General features: G+C 48.1%; 1 protein-coding gene and 1 non-coding gene across 6 annotated transcripts; both read right to left on the minus strand.

Moving 5' to 3' along the window:
- Positions 1-789: 789 nt before the first annotated feature.
- On the minus strand, positions 790-17,734 carry PABPC4 (poly(A) binding protein cytoplasmic 4). Of its 5 annotated transcripts, none has more exons than XM_010354185.2 (16): positions 16,618-17,734; positions 13,280-13,473; positions 12,096-12,211; positions 10,730-10,869; positions 10,474-10,568; positions 9,684-9,821; positions 8,630-8,725; positions 5,999-6,271; positions 5,575-5,662; positions 5,311-5,430; positions 4,727-4,813; positions 4,505-4,632; positions 2,291-2,384; positions 2,041-2,171; positions 1,695-1,754; positions 790-1,100 (listed from the first exon to the last, which is right to left on the minus strand). In XM_010354185.2, the coding sequence occupies exons 1-16, from the start codon at positions 16,808-16,810 to the stop codon at positions 1,083-1,085; spliced, it is 1,971 nt and encodes a 656-aa protein (XP_010352487.1). In that variant the 5' UTR covers positions 16,811-17,734; the 3' UTR covers positions 790-1,082. The 5 variants fall into 5 exon arrangements, with proteins under 5 accessions (XP_010352487.1, XP_010352488.1, XP_010352486.1 ...); XM_010354186.2 differs by having other exon boundaries at positions 791-1,100; positions 1,652-1,754; positions 5,359-5,430; XM_010354184.2 differs by having other exon boundaries at positions 791-1,100; positions 1,652-1,754.
- Positions 8,250-8,384, minus strand: LOC115892565. Its single transcript, XR_004052434.1, has one exon. It is a non-coding gene; the product is annotated as a small nucleolar RNA SNORA55 (small nucleolar RNA).
- Positions 17,735-20,169: the final 2,435 nt, after the last annotated feature.

The following is a 20,169-nucleotide window of genomic DNA, read 5'->3' on the forward strand; positions in this document are numbered from 1 at the left end:
TCCGCCGGAAGCCCGTACCGTGCCCCGCCCCATCCGGCACCAGATTAAGGAAAGAAGGGGCCGTCAGGAAACAAGGACATCTCCTTTAGATCCGTTAAAGTGACACCAGATCTTAAGGAGCCTGCAAAGAGGGATGAGCATACTAAGGACTGCCTGGATGGGGCACTAAGCAAGCTCCAGGAGGGAAAGCAAGCAAGGCTGGAGCCGCAGGGAAAGCAGGCTGCAAAGGGATGTGATCTTGGCCTTTAGGATGTCACTATTGTCACTTTGAGCATCAAAGAAACCACAAGCACTGAGGACTTCAGCACCATTTGCTGTAGTCACAGACCTCCCAAACATTTTCTCCCTGCTAGGGGAAACTTGGTTGCAGTGTTTGGGCAACTGGATCCGCTGACAAACGCAGCATAAACTGACTGCAGGAGATAAGAGGGGACAGGACAAACCCCACCCAACAGAGTTCAGGAATGGAAAGACGGGGCTCAACTAACCAGCTGGTATCTGCAGATCTCACCAACCCCACTCTGCCCCAAATTTTCCTGGGCCCGACCCACGGTCTGCTCTGACCACATCAGATCTCTGGTTCCCTGTAAGTTAAGTGGGGCTAATACAACAATCATAACAGAACGCTGTGGGACAGGATGATATTTAACAGTTCTGTATATCTTGCCAACCTTTGTCAGCTTCAAGTCAAGAAGGAATAAACTATCATTGGAACCAATTCACATCCTAAAGTTACTTCCAGTGAAAACTGGAATTCATAGAGTAAAACTGTGGTCAGAGACAGAGGCAGTTTTATGGAGATTTTTTCTTTATTGAGAAACGTAAGACTTGGGTACATCAAATAAAACCAGTTTCTGGGGGAAAAAATCAAAACCCACAATAGAAAAAAAAAAAAAGTTAACACTGTCTGGGCCACAGCAGAACCCAGAGAACGTATTCGTATAATTGAAAAATTCTAGGCGCTTCATAATTGACCTTTTGATACAAAATGACCTATTAAATTTGCAATTTGTAATCGTTGGTGTTGAGGTCCATAGGACAAGCTAGAAGTCTTCAAACCTTGAGCTGAATTCCGTAAGGGGTTATTTGGCTTTTGAATCCTGTAAAGAAAAGCACCAACACAAATAAATGCATAATCAAATAATTTAGACTCATTAACATCTAATGGATAAAAGGAAGGTATCTAGAAGAGAAATTTCTCAACCTCAGCACTACTGACACTTTGGGCATTCTGTTGGTTCTGTCCTCCTGTGTACTGTACGATGTTTAGCAGCATCTCTGGTCTTTACCACTAGACGACAAGGCTCCTGAGGCCCTTGACAAGAGGGTCATGACTATGCCAAGTCAACCCTCCCAACACACCAGCTCACCAGCTCTGGTTCTTACCACATGCTTTTTCCTTAGCTCATTTTACTCTCTTCTTTCCCTATCTGGAGACACCTACCACCATCAACCAGTATTAGTTAACCTTTATTCACTCAAGCCCCTGCAGACAAAGTCCACAGTCCTTATAAGAAGTCACCTGCAACATGCTCCATGTAACTAACTACTTATTGTATTCCCAGAGCTAAGCAGTGAGCATATATACCACCTCAGGTCAAACCACGAAGACAATGCTCATAGGAACAAAAATGAAAAGAGCCACACATACGGTTTTTCCTTGTCTAAGAGGTAGCAGCAGCAACAGCGCCCACCTTCTGGGCAGCTTCTTTCTTGGCATGATGAGCCTGTAGAACTGCTACAGCTTCATCTACCTGCAAGAAATCTTCAGGTGGTCAGTGAATCTAGGAGAGCTACTCCACCCCTCCCTACTGCCCAGACCTAGTGGTGGACCAAAGCTAACCGTACAGATGATCCCCAGGCTTCTGGTGCTAACTACTTTCCCAAATACCCACAGCAGCCTCCAGTCACAGTCAAAGGCATGACGAGAAGGGTCCTGGGGGCAGCAGACCCCACTCTCTGCTGCACCTGGGTGTCCAAGTTTGCCCCCAATCTTCCCAAGCTGAGAGCTGAAGCTGCAGTGTCTGCGACCCAGCTCACCTTGGAGCGGAGAGACTCGGGGGACTCTAACATGTGCAGCAGCTCAGAGTTGTCAATCTCCAGCAGCATTCCCGTGATCTTCCCAGCCAAGTTTGAATGCATTGTTTGGATGAGTGGGAACAAGCGTTCTCCTATGGGGAGGGTAGTTAATAAAAAACCAAATCAAATCCCAGTAAACAGTGGACACTGGCGTCCTAGTTGGCACCAGGCTCTGGGCCCCTCTTCTTCTGCAAGGAAGTGGGTCACTCACCCAGCATCTGCTTCTGTTCCTGGGGGGGTGCTGCAGCCAGCATGGAGGCAGTCAGTGGCTCCTGCCCCTGCACATGGACCGCAGGCTGGGGTGCCTGGGAACCAGGAGAGGCAGTGGGTTAGCACCAACGACAGGACAACACTTGATGGTGGTTGAGCACCTGTTCAGTATCTGAACATCTGACTATGTGAAAGAGGAGAAGAGGTGGCTGTCCTTGCTCTAAAGGAACTAATTTCAGTCCTTGAAGGATTGAGGGATATTGTGAGGAACAGAGTGGTATGGACATAAACACAACCAATTACAATGAAAATGGAATGCTGGGCCGGGCGCGGTGGCTCAAGCCTGTAATCCCAGCACTTTGGGAGGCTGAGACGGGTGGATCACGAGGTCAGGAGATCGAGACCATCCTGGCTAACCTGGTGAAACCCCGTCTCTACTAAAAAAATACAAAAAAACTAGCCGGGTGTGGTGGCGGGCGCCTATGGTCCCAGCTACTTGGGAGGCTGAGGCAGGAGAATGGCATAAACCCAGGAGGCGGAGCTTGCAGTGAGCTGAGATCCGGCCACTGCACTCCAGCCTGGGTGACAGAGTGAGACTCTGTCTCAAAAAAAAAAAAAAAAAAAAAAAAGGCCGGGCGCGGTGGCTCAAGCCTGTAATCCCAGCACTTTGGGAGGCCAAGGCGGGCGGATCACAAGGTCAGGAGATCGAGACCATCCTGGCTAACACGGTGAAACCCCGTCTCTACTAAAAAATACAAAAAACTAGCCGGGTGAGGTGGCGGGCGCCTGTAGTCCCAGCTACTCGGGAGGCTGAGGCAGGAGAATGGCATGAACCCGGGAGGCGGAGCTTGCAGTGAGCTGAGATCTGGCCAGTGCACTCCAGCTTGCGTGACAGAGCGAGACTCCGTCTCAAAAAAAAAAGAGGAATGCAATCAGAAAGTGAAGTGAAAGGTAAATAATAAAACAAACCTATAGCGCGAGGCAAGTATTTTCTGACATTTCCTTAATGCACCCACAGTTACTCAAGAATGAAAAGCCTTGTTATAAATAAGGGTAAAATGAACACTTGTATATAAGCTTTTCCTGAAAATTACTGTTTTCCTTTAGGGTAAATCTCAGTGCAGACTGGATCAAAGGGTGTAAATATCAACACATTTATAATTACATTCCACATCACCGTAACTGTACCAAATGTTCTTGTATCAAATGCTAAAAACTGTCAACATGCAACGTCAATGCTAGTCAAAGCCTTGCAGAGAAAAGGTATTTTACATAGCATCAAGTTCTAAGAAATCCCCAACTCAGAGAGTATGAGATAGCACAGTTAAAGAGTAATCTACTGGCCGGGCGCGGTGGCTCAAGCCTGTAATCCCAGCACTTTGGGAGGCCAAGACGGGCGGATCACAAAGTCAGGAGATCGAGACCATCCTGGCTAACACGGTGAAACCCCGTCTCTACTGAAAAATACAAAAAACTAGCCGGGCGAGGTGGCAGGCGCCTGTGGTCCCAGCTACTCGGGAGGCTGAGGCAGGAGAATGGCATGAACCCGGGAGGCGGAGCTTGCAGTGAGCTGAGATCCGGCCACTGCACTCCAGCCTGGGCAACAGAGCGAGACTCCTTCTCAAAAAAAAAAAAGAGTAATCTACTAAGCAGCTTATGGAACTGAAGGCTTAGGGTGACACCTCCATGGCAAATTGCTATTAAGCTCTGAAATAAACTAGCTGCATCTAGAGCACACGTCTAGAGACTGCAAGTTACAGTTTAGAAAATTTAAGCTCTAGGTTCAACCCCTTCCCCTCCTACACACACTTTACATCTTTGAAGCTGAACATCCGATCTGTAAGTTGAAGTTATTTCCTGCCTTAATGTACCAATCATCTGTGCAGAGCAGCCAAGGATCCAATAGGTCACTGGATGTGGAAGTGACCTGGAGGCTCAAAGAGCTGAGTGAGCACATTATTCCGTACAAAGAGAGCAGGAAGCACTGGCTGCCCCCTGTGAGGCATTTCTGAGTGAACTGGCATCAGGTAGAGCACTTTTAAGCCCCTTCTCTCCCACTAGTGAGCCCCTAAAGGGCAGGGACAGTGAATCAGAACATAGCGTCATAACACAGAGCAGGCATTTAATACCTGTTGAAGGAATCAAAGCAAAGCTTCTTTTACATCAAGTGGAAATGGGGGAAATCCTTTTAAGCATTCTGTCTGGTGGACCTCACCTGCAGAGGCTGTATGGCAGGATGAGGGCTGCGGACACTGGAGGCGTATTTGTAGGGGGCAACAGCCCGGGGAGCAGCAGCGGCAACAGCAGCGCGTGGCGCTAAGTTCTGCACAGCTGTGGGAACGCCTTAGGGAAAGAACAAATACAATTAAAGCCCATCAGTCTGGGCAAAGACCCGTCAAATCCCATCTTTCCCCCTTCTGTGTGCATCCAATACCACCTCCAGACTGGCAGCTGTCAGTCAGCCCTTGCTGGGCGGCACCAGCCCCACCAAAGTCCATAGCCAAGCGGTCCGGGCACTCAGACCCTACAACAGACCAGCAAATGCACATCAGTGTTGGCAGCAGATGTCCAACTGGCCACGTCCCACGGAAGGAGAAATTTCAAAGCACGTTTACGCAACACATTGCACAGGGGGCCACTACTACTTTCGAGGATGAGCCAAAGAATAACATACAACTCTTTCCACCATCCTGGAATACAGGACATATTCTGTACGAGCTGTTTCCTCGTATTCCTCACCCCGCCCAAAAGAACAGGCTGCCTCTGTAGTCATCCAGCTAGCAAACTTCTACAACTAACTTTTTCACAGGAGTCACCGATGAGCAAAGAATGTTAAAAGCAACTGACACACCTAGAACTCGTATTTCTCGACTCCTGAAGTGGCCACCTAAGCACACAGCTAAGATTACAGAACCAGGACTCAATAAATTTGAGCCCAACAAACTGACCAACCCAGGGCAGAGCTTAGTCATCCTGACTCCCTCCTCCCCGGGCCACACTTCTAAAGGCCAGTTTGCTCACCGACTCTCTGAGTGGTAGTAGGGAGGCCACGAGAGGCCGGAGCATTACCAGTTGGAGCCAGATGGCGAAGAGTTGGACGAGGCCCAGACTGGCGTATAGCACTTGGCATTCCCTGGAAGCCTGGTGAAGAGAAAAATTGCACATCACTCAGAAGTGATGTGGACCAGAACCTAGGCTATGCCTCAAAACGGGGAAGCAGAAAAGGCAGGGGAGACCAGGATAGGTGTATCCTAGGCCGTCAAATCACTGTTCCCCACCACCTACCTTGAGGTCTCCCACCTTGCTGCCAGCGTGGATTAGGCCTCATCTGCGCTAACTGGTTAGGTGTATAATATGGAGGCCTTCCCTGAGCCTGTAAGACAGAAGAATACCCAAACACCCTCTTAAGGACTGAACCCCCCCTAGAGAAGTAACTCATCTCATCTCACTAACGAGGACCTAAGCTAATTATTTAAATGTTCTTTCTATTCAAAAGCTGAGGGGTCAGCTAATGGGGACTGTTTTACTCTACCACTGCCACTGTGGGTGTGTGTGCGTGTGAGACCATGGATAAGTCCTTCATTTTTACTTGAAGGTTCCATATTCTGACATTCTAGAACTCTAATAACGAAAGATCCCTCTCCCCAACCACTGCAGAATACTGCCAGCAGGCAGGTTCCCAAGAGCTGTGACCAAACAGCACACCCACCTGTGGGACTGCTGGCACGAAGTAGCCACCCGCCGCAGGCTGGAACTGATTTAAGATGGCATTGGCAGGAAGTGCTCTCATTCCAGCCACTCGTTGCATATACTGGTTGGTCAGATGAGCCTTTCTCTCTTCCTTCCTCTGGGCCAGGGCAACATATAGTGGCTTGGAGCCCACAATGCGTCCATTCATCTCAGTGACTGCTTTGGTTGCCTCTTCGGGAGATGAGAAGCAGACGAAGCCAAACCCTTTGCTTCTTCCATCCTCCAGCATTACCTGCAAAATGAAACCAGCTACTTAAAAAATAAGGTGTCCCTGGCTGGGTGTGGTGGCTCGTACCTGTAATCCCAGCACTTTGGAAGGCTGAGGTGGGAGGGCTGCTTGAGCTCAGGAGGTTGAGACCAGCTTGAGCAATGTAGTGAGACCTCATCTCAAAAAAGAAAAGGTCCAGGTGCAGTGGCTCATGCCTGTAATCCCAGCACTTTGGGAGGCCGAGGTGGGTAGATCACGAAGTCAGGAGTTCAAGACCAGCCTGAACAACATGGTGAAACCCCGTCTCTACTGAAAATACAAAAATTAGCCGGGCATGGTGGCACACACCTGTAATCCCAGCTACTCAGGAGGCTGAGGCAGGAGAACTGCTTGAACCCGGGAGGCAGAGGTTGCAGTGAGCCGAGATCGCGCCACTGCACTACAGTCTGGGCGACAGAGCGAGACTCCATCTCAAAAACAAAACAAAAAACCCAACCAAACAAACAAACAAACAAAAAACCAACACAAATCCACAAATAAGAAAAAAAAGATGTCCCTGGGTGGGATGGGAACTATTCAGAAGAACCAGAAAGCCTGGGTTATGCTGCAGCCACTGAGTCTAGGTCAGGGATTCAAAACTAGCATAGGATTTACCCCAGACCAACTAAGTCACAACCTCTAAAGTATCTAGGCACTTTCTTTAAGTCCCCAGGTGATGCTCAAGTTCCAAAACACTATGATATGGCTAATGGTAAAACCAGGAACTCAAAGATATTTCCTGATACCTGGTGGATAGCTACCCCTGGGTAACCACAAAACATCTCGAGGGTAGTGTTGAGCAATTTATTTTCCAATCTCATCTGCTCCAAGACCTCAGTGGACAGAACTCTAACAAGTTCTTAGCAACATCAGGATAACACTTTAGGAATACCACATGTGAACAGGAGTCATAAAATGTTCAGGTAATCAATGACTACCACCATTAATTCAACGAGATGGCCAGCTTAGAGATAGGTGCCTAGATCCTAGTCTTACTTGCCCTCCTGAGGCTCAATTTCCATGAAATACCCCAAGCAGCTGCAAAACCACAGGTCTACTGGTTCAGACAGTCTTTTTCCACATTAAGTTCATCATTCACAAATTGCATTTTTCCTTATTTGAAAAGGTTATTCACTGTCTTCTCTGGTGTGACTGTCATTGTTTTATGTCTTAATGGCCCAGAGAGCCTCCTGAAGTGGAGAACAGGGAAGTAAAGATGTGCATCACTCCGTAACTCTCTACCAATTAGGTAGGCCAGTAGGTATGTGAAAAAAAAAAATGCCACACCATCATCTTGAAAATGGTGACAATTCAAGGTATGGCTTTTGCTCTCTTAACAAATTGCAACTTGACTACTAGGCAGATAAGCAAGGAGAGAAGATCATTCCTTACACTGATGGGGTCCAGTCAAGAGGGTCATAGCAAAAAGGAAAGGGTAAGAACTGGGCAAACCCACAACTGGCCTCTAGCCAACTCCCTACTACAACTAGTAACATTGCTTTCCACATTCCCAGGTTGGGAGCAAATTCCACTAAGAGCCAGGGCAGGGCCACTATGCCTTTACAACAGCCCACATGGCTTCCCTTCTCATCAACTAAAGGATTTTGTGGCATCTGGTACACCTCTGTTTAGCAAGACCGGAGTCTGCATCAGGCCATAACCCAAAATGTTCAGATGCCACCAGTTTCCATCCTGCTCCCAAAGTGCTAAGGACAAGCAGTACACCATCCCCATGTAGTCAGCAATCTCTTGTTCAAGGACTAAAATTCCTTATCTTTAAAATGAAGTTCCTACTTATCCTGCTAACTTAGTTGACATGATTATCAAAGAAAATCAAGCAAATGATGCACACTACGAAACGAAACATGGAAAAACCTTCTGCTCCCCTTTCCTCTCTAAGACCAGGGTAGAAGTTCCCAAGCCCACTTCCAAAATCTTCAAAATACCTTCATTCTCGAGGAGAAAATGTGGCAGAGCTGTAGAGACAGGTCCCAAGACAAATGGAAAGCAACCTGTCTGGATTTTCTCTGCTCATTCTGTAGCACCATCTGTCCCCACACCGGCACGAGGCAGCAAGGAATGGGAAAGATTCAGGTGCTCTGGGTTGGCTGGGAGGGGCTGGGCCAAATTCCTCTCCAGACTCCAATGCTTGGGAAACAGCGTAATGTTAACCTAACGAAATGCCATTCTCCAAAATGTATCCAGAAGTTTTGCTGGAAAAACATAGTAGCTACTTTCAGAAATGAACATAATTTAAATGCTATTCCTTCAATGGAAAAAATGCCAATAAACCTATAATGGAATAGTGCTGCTTTCAATCTCCAAATCTCAGTATTATAATACCTTAGCACTGGTAATTGATCCAAAAGGAGAAAATTCTTTCCTTAATTTCTCATCATCAATAGTGTCATCCAAGTTCTTAATGTAGAGATTCACCCCCTGAAGGAAAAAGATCACTGTTAATTGCATTTCTATACCACAAATATTCCCTAAGAAAGTGGTTCCCAAAGAGTAGCTCCCAGACCAGGAGCACCAGTATCTTTGGGAACTTGTTAGAAATGAAATTCTCGGCTGGGCACAGTGGCTCATGCCTATAATCTCAGCACTTTGGGGAGGCCGAGGTGGGTCAATCACGGAGTCAGGAGATCAAGACCATCCTTGCTAAAAGGGTGAAACCCTGTTCTCTACTAAAAATACAAAAATTAGCCAGATGTGGTGGCGGGCGCCTGTAGTCCCAGCTACTCAGGAGGCTGAGGCAGGAGAATGGAGTGAACTTGGGAGGCGGAGCTTGCAGGGAACGGAGATCACGCCACTGCACTCCAAGCCTGGGCAACAGAGCGAGACTCCATCTCAAGAGAAGGAAAAAAAAAGAAAAAAGAAATTTTCAGGTCAGACCCCAAACCCAGTGAATCAGAAAAACTCTGGGGCTGGAGCCCAGCTATCTGTTTTAACAAGCTCTGCTGGTGATTCTGATGCAAGCTCAAAGTTGTGAAACTACTGCCCTGAAACTGACAAGGATCATCAGTGCAGTCACCTTTTGTCACCTCTCCCCACAGCTGCTCTGGTGACCACTCACCCCGCCCAGCAGGGGTCTTCTTGAAGCCATGCCAAACAAAGGAGGCTCATTTAAGTAAAAAGAATCTACATGGCTAGCAACAGGCTGAGGCTTCCAGAATAGAGAGCTTCTTGATGAATAAACTCATTTCTCTTGTTTCTGGTTTTAAAATAATCACTGTCACACATGTAGTAGGTATATACCCTTTTAAACCTGATCTTCTTGGGGGAAATGGGAAGAACAGACTCCAAGTCCCCAAAAAGAAAGCCTGCTAAACATAAGGGTGTTCTGCAAATATTTCACAGCAAATCCCATTGCTAGGCTGGGCCAAGACCACCTTACCTGATATCGACTAATTCTCTCCTGTTTCAGCTGCTCAAATTTCCGTTTTAACTCTGCCTGCCGTTCTACTTTCTTTTGTGCACGGCCTACAAATATGATTTTACCACTTATTTCTTTTCCATTCATCTCTTCCACAGCCTAGAGAGGAAAAATGTCTTTAAAATAAAGTTGCAGTGATGGGGTCTTATTCCGGAGGTCTAAGTCCCAACAAGTATTCTTTCTACTATAGCACTAAATCTAAATTCATTCCACCTCTGAAGTCTGTCACACAAATCCAAACTTCCTCATCTGTAAAATGAGGTTAATATTTAAATAGGTTATTGATCCAAATAATATAGATATAGCACAGGTGTATAAACACAAGTGTGCTGACATGAGCCCAGGGCGATATCATCTTCTGGCTGCCAGTAAATTCTGCAGGTGCTTTTGTGGGTATTTAAGTGATAAATGTTGAGGGTCTGGCACAATGCTTTGCCCACAAGTAGCTGCTGTGCTGTTATGAAATCAGCACTCACTGGGCTTTAGTTCTCTCACCTTTGCAGGGGAACAAACATCTGTCCTATTCTTTCAACAACTGACAGCTGAGGTGACAGGTATGTGCCAAGTGCTTTGTGAACACCTACATGATGTTAACATGTGGAACCCAGGAAGATGATCCCAGAGTATAGTAATGGTACATCTACTATTAGATACTCAGACCATCCCAGCTCTAGCTAGGTGCTAGCAAAACTCTGCCCATGCTCTGGGGCCACCTCCCACAAGTTTTTCCCAACCTTTGTGGTACACTCACCTTATTGGCATCCTCGTGTTTTTCGTAACTCACAAAGCCAAAGCCTTTGGATTTCCCACTGGGATCTCTCATCACCTTGACACTTAGGGTCTTACCTATTACCAAAGGACATAACATTAGTAACACCATCTCGAGCACAGCTCAAGGAGAGAGGGCTTCCCTCTGGAAACTCACTTGAAGCAAATCTCTGGAGCAGCGCCCTCATCTCTTAAGAAAGAAGAGATGGGTCTGGTGGGGACAAGGACCCTCAACTTACCAAACTGACTGAATAGCTCTTTCAGACTCTCATCATCCACCTCTTCCCCAAAGTTTTTTATATAAACATTGGTGAATTCCTTGGCTTTGGCTCCCAGCTCAGCTTCCCGCTCTTTGCGAGACTTGAATCTGCCCACAAATCTAAAAAGAAACCATGAAAAAAGTAATCACCCAGAGGAATAAAACATGATGTCCAGGGACCCAAAGGAATACAAGTTAAAGGCTGACAGGAGAAGTTAAAACATGAGATCCCCATCCACCACCGAGGAGGCTCAGAGATACCCAAGTCCCCAGCAGAAAGAGAAAAAGGCAGGACTATCCTGTAAGGGCCAGCCCCAGGGCTCCTGGCTTAGACCAGGGCTACTCCTACCACATCACACTGCCTTCATGAAGAAACCTGATGGCCATGTTTTTAAAACGTTCATTTCTGTGCAACTATGTAAATGCATAGAAAAGGTCTGGAAGGATACAAACCAAACTGTTAACAGTGGTTAATCCTAGGTATGAGATTGTTGGAGCGAAGGGGCACCCTTTCCTTTTTAAATTTATTTTGGTACTCTTATACTTAGAAGAAAATTTATCCATACACTGACATTTTTATATTTCTTTTTAGTGATATCTGTACATCAACCAACCACTGGACACACAGACATTATACACATAACCCATCCTCTGGTATGTTGAATGACACAAAGGACAAGAATTATTTTGGCTTGTAATAGCCAAGACTTATTGTCCCTTCTTCTCCCCACATGGCTTTGCTAAGTTCCCCCTCTGCATTCTACAGTAACAACCACACCAAAGCAACAGGTCTGTTACGAAGTTTTTCTGCAAAAGGATGGGATTTTTCATTGTCACCAAGTATTACTGTGGAGCCAGCCTTGCATTAGGTCACTGAATCATAAGTCAGAAAACGGAGAACGGCGGGGACAATTTGGCATCAACCACTAGCGAGGGACCCATGGACAGACCTGAGTCACAGGAAAGCCAAGGTCACGCTGCTAGTGTATAGCTCCTGGTCAGTCCAGGGCCCTCTCCACTCTGCCGCTGGCCAAGACCCCGACTCAGAGTGAGCTTAGAGCTGCATTCCAGCCAGCCCCAGTTGTTGATGCTCACAAAACCCACAGACAGATGCCTTTAAGGGAGAGGCAGCAGGCAGGCCATGGCTTGGGCAGGAAGCCCACCTCGGCGAGTCAAAAGGGCTGCCACGGCTCAGGCAGGGAGACTCACCAGCCCTGGAGTGGAGAGGTAGGAGCAGGCCACACTTGGGCCGAGAACCAGTAGCCGCCTTGTGTGTGCCAGTTAATACCGAGGTGGGGCCACGGCTGGCTCATGCGATGGTTGTTGCTCCGGACTGGGACACTCACACTTTGCGGTCATTGAGGAGCATGCCATTCATCTTCTCGATGGCCTTGTCGGCAGCCTCTTGGGTCTCGAAGTGGACAAATGCATAACCCTTAGAGCCGTTCTCATCACACACCACCTGTCAAAGACAAGGTGGACCACTTTAGCACCACTGGCCAGCTCCTGAGACATGAGAACCTCAGGGTATCTTGTGCCTGAGAGGCTTTAGCCCATCCATGGCCAAAGGTGGCCAAGTACACGAGTACAATTTTTCTCACACCTAGCACAGCACCAGGTACCTAGTAAGTGTTCCATTTACAAAGGTAGCCACTACTAGGCTGTTTCTATTCCAAATGTTTTCTTTTTATAAAAAACAAAGCAAAACAAAACAAAAAAAACAAAGAAAACACTTAAAATCGGGTGCTGTGGCTCATGCCTGTAATTCCAATGCTTTGGGAGGTCAAAGCAGGAGGATCATTGGAGCCAGGAGCTGGAGACCAGCCTATGCAATGGAGAGAGACCCTGTCTCTACAAAAAATAAAAAAATTAACTGAATGTGGTAGTACATGCCTGTAGTCCCAGCTACTTGGGAGGCTGAGGTGGGAGGATGGCTTGTCCCCTGGAGGTCGAAGCTACAATGAGCTATTACTACACCATTGCACTCCACCCTGGGTGACAGACAGAGCAAGACCCTGTCTCTTTAAAACACAACAACACATTTTAAGAGATCTGGGTGCAAACCACAGTGCTGCAGAAGAGAAAACATTTTCCAAGGCCACAACAGATTTTCAGTGCAGTATGGTGTTAAACACCTACACCACCACTGTTTAAGTTTTAAAGTGCTCAGCATAAAACAGATACGTACAAGGAACAGAGTGAATTTATGCTTCTAACGTGATTAAGTTTCCTGAAGACTAGAGATACTTCTCGGGTCCTCTCCTTTCCCCCATCCCAAAAGAAAAACCTGGGGCTTTCCAAAACTGAAGAACAGGAAAGGTATTTCAGGCTGAGGAAAGAACAAGGGTATGAAAACGTGTGCTGGTTACGCTGGGTGTGGCCCTGAGATTACCCATGGGAACTTTTAGAATTCCATGTCCAGCATTTTGAAAATTCCTGTATCCTGATGCCAAGGTAGTTTTTTCCATTTGGTATTTATCTTGTTTTTGAGAATCAATTATTCTGCTAAAATCATTTAATCAATGTTTACCTTGCAGGACAGAATGTTTCCAAAAGCAGAAAAAGTATCATAAAGTGCCTTGTTATCTATAGATTTGTCCAGGTTCTTGATGAAGACATTTCCCACACCAGATTTTCTCAAAGAGGGATCCCTCTGAGACCACATGATGCGGATTGGCTTTCCCTTAATCACATCAAAGTTCATGGTGTCCAAAGCCCGCTCAGCTGTAAGAGAGAAACACATTTCAATAAGGAGAGAACACGTCAGCTCCCACAGGCCAACATCCTAAGAACAGATTACTCCAGGACTTTTCAAGGTAATCACTCTTCATAAAAGGCAATAAAAGGGCATCAGATTCCTCCAGCCTGCACTGTTAGTAAGGGTAGAATAAGTTCCAGGTAATGACTCTACTTCATGACAGAAGTCTAAACGCCCTTCTGGGTCTGTGCCCTTGTTGGATAAAGGGGCCATAAGTAAAGATAATCTAAATGGCCTTAATGACACCAAGATCCAATGACAATACCTCACATTTGACTAAGCTTTACCATTTGGAAGAGACTTTGCAGACTACCACCCACCATGACTCAGGTGGGACATCTGAAATTACACATTTTACAAAATGAACAAACTTATGTTTAGGGTGACTAAGCTGTGCAGCTAGCCAGTGATTAGGAAACTAATACTAGATTATCTGATTTATTTTTCAGTGAGGTATTGCATCCAAGTTATCAAGTCATTTAGTCTGCAATCCATCTACGGAGACAAGCGACTAAACCTATGAGCAAATGATCTGGAAAAAAAAAAAAAAGGTGCTATCCCTCTATTCAGAATTCAGTCCAATTTCTTTTATTTTCAGTTTCTGAGAACAGAAATTTATTTAAACAAAAAAGCATCAATCACCAAAATGGATACAACTGATCACACATGGAAAAGTTCTCTGTACCATCACAACAAGGATTAAACCACCATACCTTCTGCCTAAGCAGACAGCACGCACATGGTAGGCCCTGCACCTACCTTTTGAAGCCTTAATCGAAGTTCTGTAGAATTCTAGGACTTCAGCTACCCTGGGTGCCCAACCAAGTTCCCCATCCAGTGCCTTGGAAAGCTTCTGTAGCTTCCCAACTAAGTCCCTATGTGCACCAGAGACAATTTAAAGAACCAAAAGCTGGGCCGGGCACCCTGGCTCACTCCTGTAATCCCAGCACTTTGGGAGGCTGAAACAGGTGGATCACCTGAGGTCAGGAGTTCGAGATCAGCCTGACCAACATGGTGAAACCCCATCTCTACTAAAAATACAAAATTGGCTGGGTGTGTGGTGGGAGCCTGTAATCCCAGCTACTCAGGAGGCTGAGGCAGGAAAATCTTTTGAACCCAGGAGTCAGAGGTTGCAGTGAGCTGAGATCGCGCCATTGCACTCCAGCCTGGGCAGTAAGAGCGAAAACAAACAACAAAAAGAACCAGAAGCTAAAATATACCACCACCTGCCAGCCAAAACACTTCTCATCACTAACCGCAACAAGGATGCCCAGATCTGGTGGCCACTTTTCCTTAAGGCTGTGACCGCATCTCCTATCGGTGACATCACCCAGAACCTCCTCCATGAGGGGATTTAGACAGGGTCAGAGCAGTGGAATCTGCTCCTTGCCTCAAGGCAACACCTCACTTAAGGGGGGGACAAAATTCCCCAACTCTGACGCTCCACACAGTACTGTTTCTTTAACCAGGAGAATTTATTTTCACTCATTATTTCCAACAAACTTCCCCATCCCCTTCAGAAGGTGGGCTCATCTGTATGGGGGGCAGTTGGGAAAAGGGGAGATGACAAGACAGATCCAAGTCAGGAACAGTCCAGGAAAGGAGGAGTTTGCTTGTGATGGCTATCAGAGATAGATAGCTGGGATCGCAAACTATTTCATTAATTAGCAGTAAAGGAGCCCATTTCAACACAGCTCCTCGTCTATTTCCAGACAGCACTGCACAAGGCAAGCCGGCTTAGTCTGACAAATCTGGCTGCACTTATTTATAGCAGGGAGAAGTCCTGCAGAAGTATGTGTTGGCAGACACACTGACCAATGGCTTCTGCTATCTCTAAGTGATATGACTTTTGTTCAAAAGTCAAGAAGGCAGACAACACCTAATGTGGTACATTATCCCCTAAAAAGACCACACTCAGCTATCTTCTTTGCGCTTCTATGGCCATAGACAGAACTCAGCTTGGAGCATACTGGATTGACGGTAGCAATACCTAGTCCCTCTTAACATGTCCAATTCTCTGGTCTCAGCTGCAACCTGGGCAAGTAGTAACTCTGGGCCTCAGACAGAAAACAAAGTGGGGACCTCAAAACTAGCAACCTGGAGATCCTTTGCCATAGAATGGCTTGTTTCTCCCAGTAATGATCTCTGCAGTTGTTCCCTTCTAATCTGGAGTCACGTGCAGCCTCTGATCAGATTTCCTTTGGCCTCACTCCTGCCACGCCTGCAACATACCTCTCTCCATGCTAAGGCCACAATCTGAGGTGGCAGAGCACTGTGCTGGGAGTCTCAACTTGGTTTCCAACTTTTTGCATTCCTTTTCCTTCTCAGGAGTCCCATTTTCTTCAGATTAGATGAAGTAAAAGGGCTCTGATGAGTGCAAACCACTGTTACAGCTGAGGTGACAAATGCCACCAGATTTTCAAGTGACGCTTCCCCAAACTACCTCCACAACACTCTCTACGGCACAGAGCCTGGATACCATTTGTCCAGCGTAAAGCACTTCTCCACTCCAGTGGCAAACACACAGACCAAGGAGCTGGCCTGGCACACGCAGCTCCTGTGGCACTAACCTAAATCTCTGCTAGTCTAACGCACAGAAACCTTCCCCCTGCTTCCTGCCTGCCCTGACCCATCCTTTATCAGCACAATATCAGGTAGTCAAGGTTAGTAAAGGTGGCAGAGCGGGCAGGAGCTCTACAATGTAGAACTTTTGCGGGGAATTGTGTTTCAAACGTCCCGCCTTTTTGGCCAGCCTGTGAAGGGCACAAGGAAGGGTCTGTAACAGCCCAGCCCCACTGACAAGGACCACACACAGTGGAATGCCAGTGGGTTCACTCTAATCCTGTTTTACAGTTTCCTTGGTTTCCAACCCCACTACCAGCAACACCAGTAAGTAGCCCAAGGTCACCCAGTTAGCAAGTGGTAGAAACAAGATTGAAACTCGAGTCATCTGATGCCAGGTCCGCGTTCTCAATCTCTGCACCCTGCTCCAAGCTTCGGTAGCAACATGCTGTCGTGATGCTGCCCTCCTTGGCAGGAGGGCCCTGCCAGAAGACGACTCCCGGGGTCCGCCGGGCTCCCACGCACGTGTGGGCACAGCTTCTACTCACCGTCGGCCGGCTGCTGGAAGTTGACGTAGGCATAGCCCAGGGAGCGGCGGGTGATCATATCGCGGCAGACCCGGATGGACAGCACAGGCCCCGCGGGGCTGAACTTTTCGTACAGCATGGCCTCGGTGACGTCCGAGTGCAGGTCGCCCACGTACAGGGAGGCCATGGGGTAGCTGCTGGCCGCAGCGTTCATCTCCCCGCCCCCCACCACCCCGAGCCCCGCCAGGAGGACTTCTTATCGGGCCCGCCGCAGGACAAAAGGGGCGCCCTCGGAGCCCGGGCCCGCGCCGCGGCTCACAGGTGGCACCGGGGCGGCGAGGACGGGCTGGAGTCGGCGGGCTCGGAGACTGGACGGAAACGGGAGGCGGGGGCCGGCTCCCACGGCTGCGGCACCGCAGACAAAAGGCTCTCCGCACAATACGGCCCTCCCCACGACTTTGCACTTCTCAGCGGTCCTGGTGCGAAGCTCCAAATTTCAAAAAACCAAAGTAGGGAAAAAATTAAACGGGGAATCCCCTTCCGAACGGTAAAAATCCTTTAAGAGGCGACCGGACGCTACCCACGGCGGCCCCGGGGACACGCGTTTCTCTATAAATATAGGCCTCGGGCTCCGGCGGTTTAAGATTACAACCGCCGGGGCAGAGGGAAACCAAATCTTTGTGGGCGCCGACTCGGCGAGCCCCGGGCGGGCGGCGAAGGGCAGCGCGGACACGTGGTGCGCCGGGGCCGGCGCGGGGCTCGGGGCCCGAGCGTGGGGAGGGCGCGGCGGGCCGGGCGGGCGGCTCACCCCCGGACCGATGGACGGAGACCGACGGACGCCAAACGCGGCGGCGGCGGCGGCGGCGGCGGCGGGCGCGGGGCAGGCCGGAAGCGTGCGAAAGTGACTTCCCCGCGGGTTCTCCGAGGAGGATTCGCTTTTTCTTTTCCTTTTTTTTTTTTTTCAGGATTTTGAAGCGTTTTCGGATTTTTTTTATCTTTTTCTCTTTTTTTACTCAGGCTGCGGAGCCCGAAAGCGACGCAGGCAGCAGCGACCCGGGGCGGAGAGAGGCGGCCGAGGGAGCCACCGCTCCATTTATACCCGCCCGCCCCGGGCGCTGCTGGTCGAAGGGCGCCTCGCGACCTGGGCGCAGTCGTGCCCGCCCACTCGGCCCGGGGGCCCGAGGCGGGGCGGCCACGCGAGAGCGACCCTGCGCGGCCGCGCGGCGCCACAGCGACCCCTGGCGCGCGGAGGACCGCCCAAGCTCGCGGTTGCAGGAGACCCCCAGGGCCCCTTTCTATAACAAATAAATCTTAACACCCTCCCACCCATCACCCGGGAATGGAGAAGCCATTTAACCCGCACACACGCATGAGGTTTAAAATTAAATGGTATGGGGCCGAGCGCGGTGGCTCACGCCTGTAATCCCAGCACTTTGTGAGGCCGAGGTGGGTGGATCATGAGGTCAGGAGATCGAGAGCATTCTGGCTAACAAGGTGAAACCCAGTCTCTACTAAAAATGCAAAAAATGAGCCGGGCGTGGTGGCACGCGCCTGTAATCCCAGCTACTCAGGAGACTGAGGGAGGAGAATCGCTTGAACCTTGGAGGCGGAGCTTGCAGTGAGCCGAGATTGCGCCACGGCACTCCAGCCTGGGCAGCAAAGCGAGGCTCCATCTAAAAAAAAAAAAAAAAAAAAAAAAAATTTAATGGTAAGCCTAATTGTGAAATGAAGGCGACATAAAATAAGTTAAAATAAAGTCATAGGTGGTCCTATAGGTAAATGTTTGTGAAGTTTTCAGAATACTGTTGGCCTACAGGTAGAATCGTCAAGAGCTGGAAATGCAAGAAGTATCCATGGGTGATGGGATTTTCTGAAAAGATGAGCACATTTTGGTAAAGCTGCAAGGAAACCAAACACAAGCATCCCTTCTATTGACATGCTGGTGGTATTCCCGGACATTTAGTTTGTATTTAAGGGCACAGAAATACTTTCTACTCCTATGTTTAAAGTTTCTTACAGGCTTGGATAATTATAAAAAGACTTTTCATCTGCATGAGGGTCTGGCAGGTCATTTGAAAGTCATATCACTTGCCAGGCTCAAGCCTGTAATCCTAGCACTTTGGGAGGCCGAGGCGGGTGGATCACCTGAGGTCGGGAGTTCGAGACTAGCCTGACCAACATGAAGAAACCCCTGTCTCTGCTAAAAATACAAAAAGTAGCCAGGCGTGGTGGTGCATGCCTGTAATCCCAGCTGCTCAGGAGGCTGAGGCAGGAGAATCGCTTGAACCCTGGAGGCAGAGGTTGGGGTGAACTGAGATAGTGCCATTGCACTCCAGCCTGGGCAACAAGAGTGAAACTCCGCCTCAAAAAAAAAAAAAAAGGTCATATCACTTTATGGGACTATGTTATATGGGACTGTCCACACATATTGCAAGATATATAGCATCCCTTCTTCCATAAGTGCCAGGAACCAACTTTGCCATCACTGTGACAACCAAAAACAGAAATTGCCAAAAGGCAAACAGACATCCCTCTTCAAAAGCACTGATTTAAGTAAATGACTGAAGAAATATGTGTATTTATATATTAATTCATTCAAATAAATGGTTAATCTGAGTCTACTCTATGCCAATGTCAATACAGGGGCTGGAGATACCATGGTGGACCAGAAGTCACTCCCTCTCTCATGGAGTTTATATTCTACTAAGTATATTAAATCAAGAAACATTGGCTGGTGCGGTGGCTCATGCCTGTTATCCCAGCACTTTGGGAGGCTGAGGTGGGCGGATCACCTGAGGTCAGGAGTTCAAGACCAGCCTGGCCAACATGGTGAAACCCCATCTCTATTAAAAATACAAAATCAGCCGGGCATGGTAGCATGTGCCTGTAGTCCCAGCTACTTGGAAGGCTGAGGCAGGAGAATCGCTGGAACACAGGAGGCAGCGGTTGCAGTGAGCTGAGATCATACCACTGTATTCCAGCCTGGGTGACACAGCGAGACTCCATCTCAAAACAAAAAGGAACATTTACGGGAGTGCTCCTTCTATAGATTTACTCCTCAGGAAAGTCTTCCTAGACCCCCTGTGGTCTAAGGTAGCCGTCAACATTGTTAATCACTATCACAGCAACTTGTCTTCTTGTCTTCAAGCCTGTTATTCCTACCCAAAATTATGTTGTTCCTATATCTGTTTACCTGTTTAGTATCTATGTTTTCCACACTGGTATATAACCTTCACAAGAACAGGAATCTAGAATAGTGCTTAACATAGCAGGTACTAAATATTCAGTAACTGGCCAGGCCCAGTGGCTCATGCCTATAATTCCAGTGTTTTGGGAGGCTGAGGCAGGAGGATTGCTTGAGCCCAGACGTTTGAAACCAGCCTGGGCAACAGAGTGAGACCCCATCTCTACAAAAAACTTTTCTTTTAATTAGCTGAGTGTGGGGACACATGCTTGTGGTCTCAGCGACTTGGGAGTCTGAGGCAGGAGGATCACTTGAGGCCAGGAGTTCAAGGCTGTAGTGAACCATGATTATATTGCTGCACTCCAGCCTGAGCAACAGGGTGAAACTCT

The sequence above is a fragment of the Rhinopithecus roxellana genome, chromosome 12, assembly GCF_007565055.1.
Source record: "Rhinopithecus roxellana isolate Shanxi Qingling chromosome 12, ASM756505v1, whole genome shotgun sequence".
Taxonomy (NCBI): domain Eukaryota; kingdom Metazoa; phylum Chordata; class Mammalia; order Primates; family Cercopithecidae; genus Rhinopithecus; species Rhinopithecus roxellana.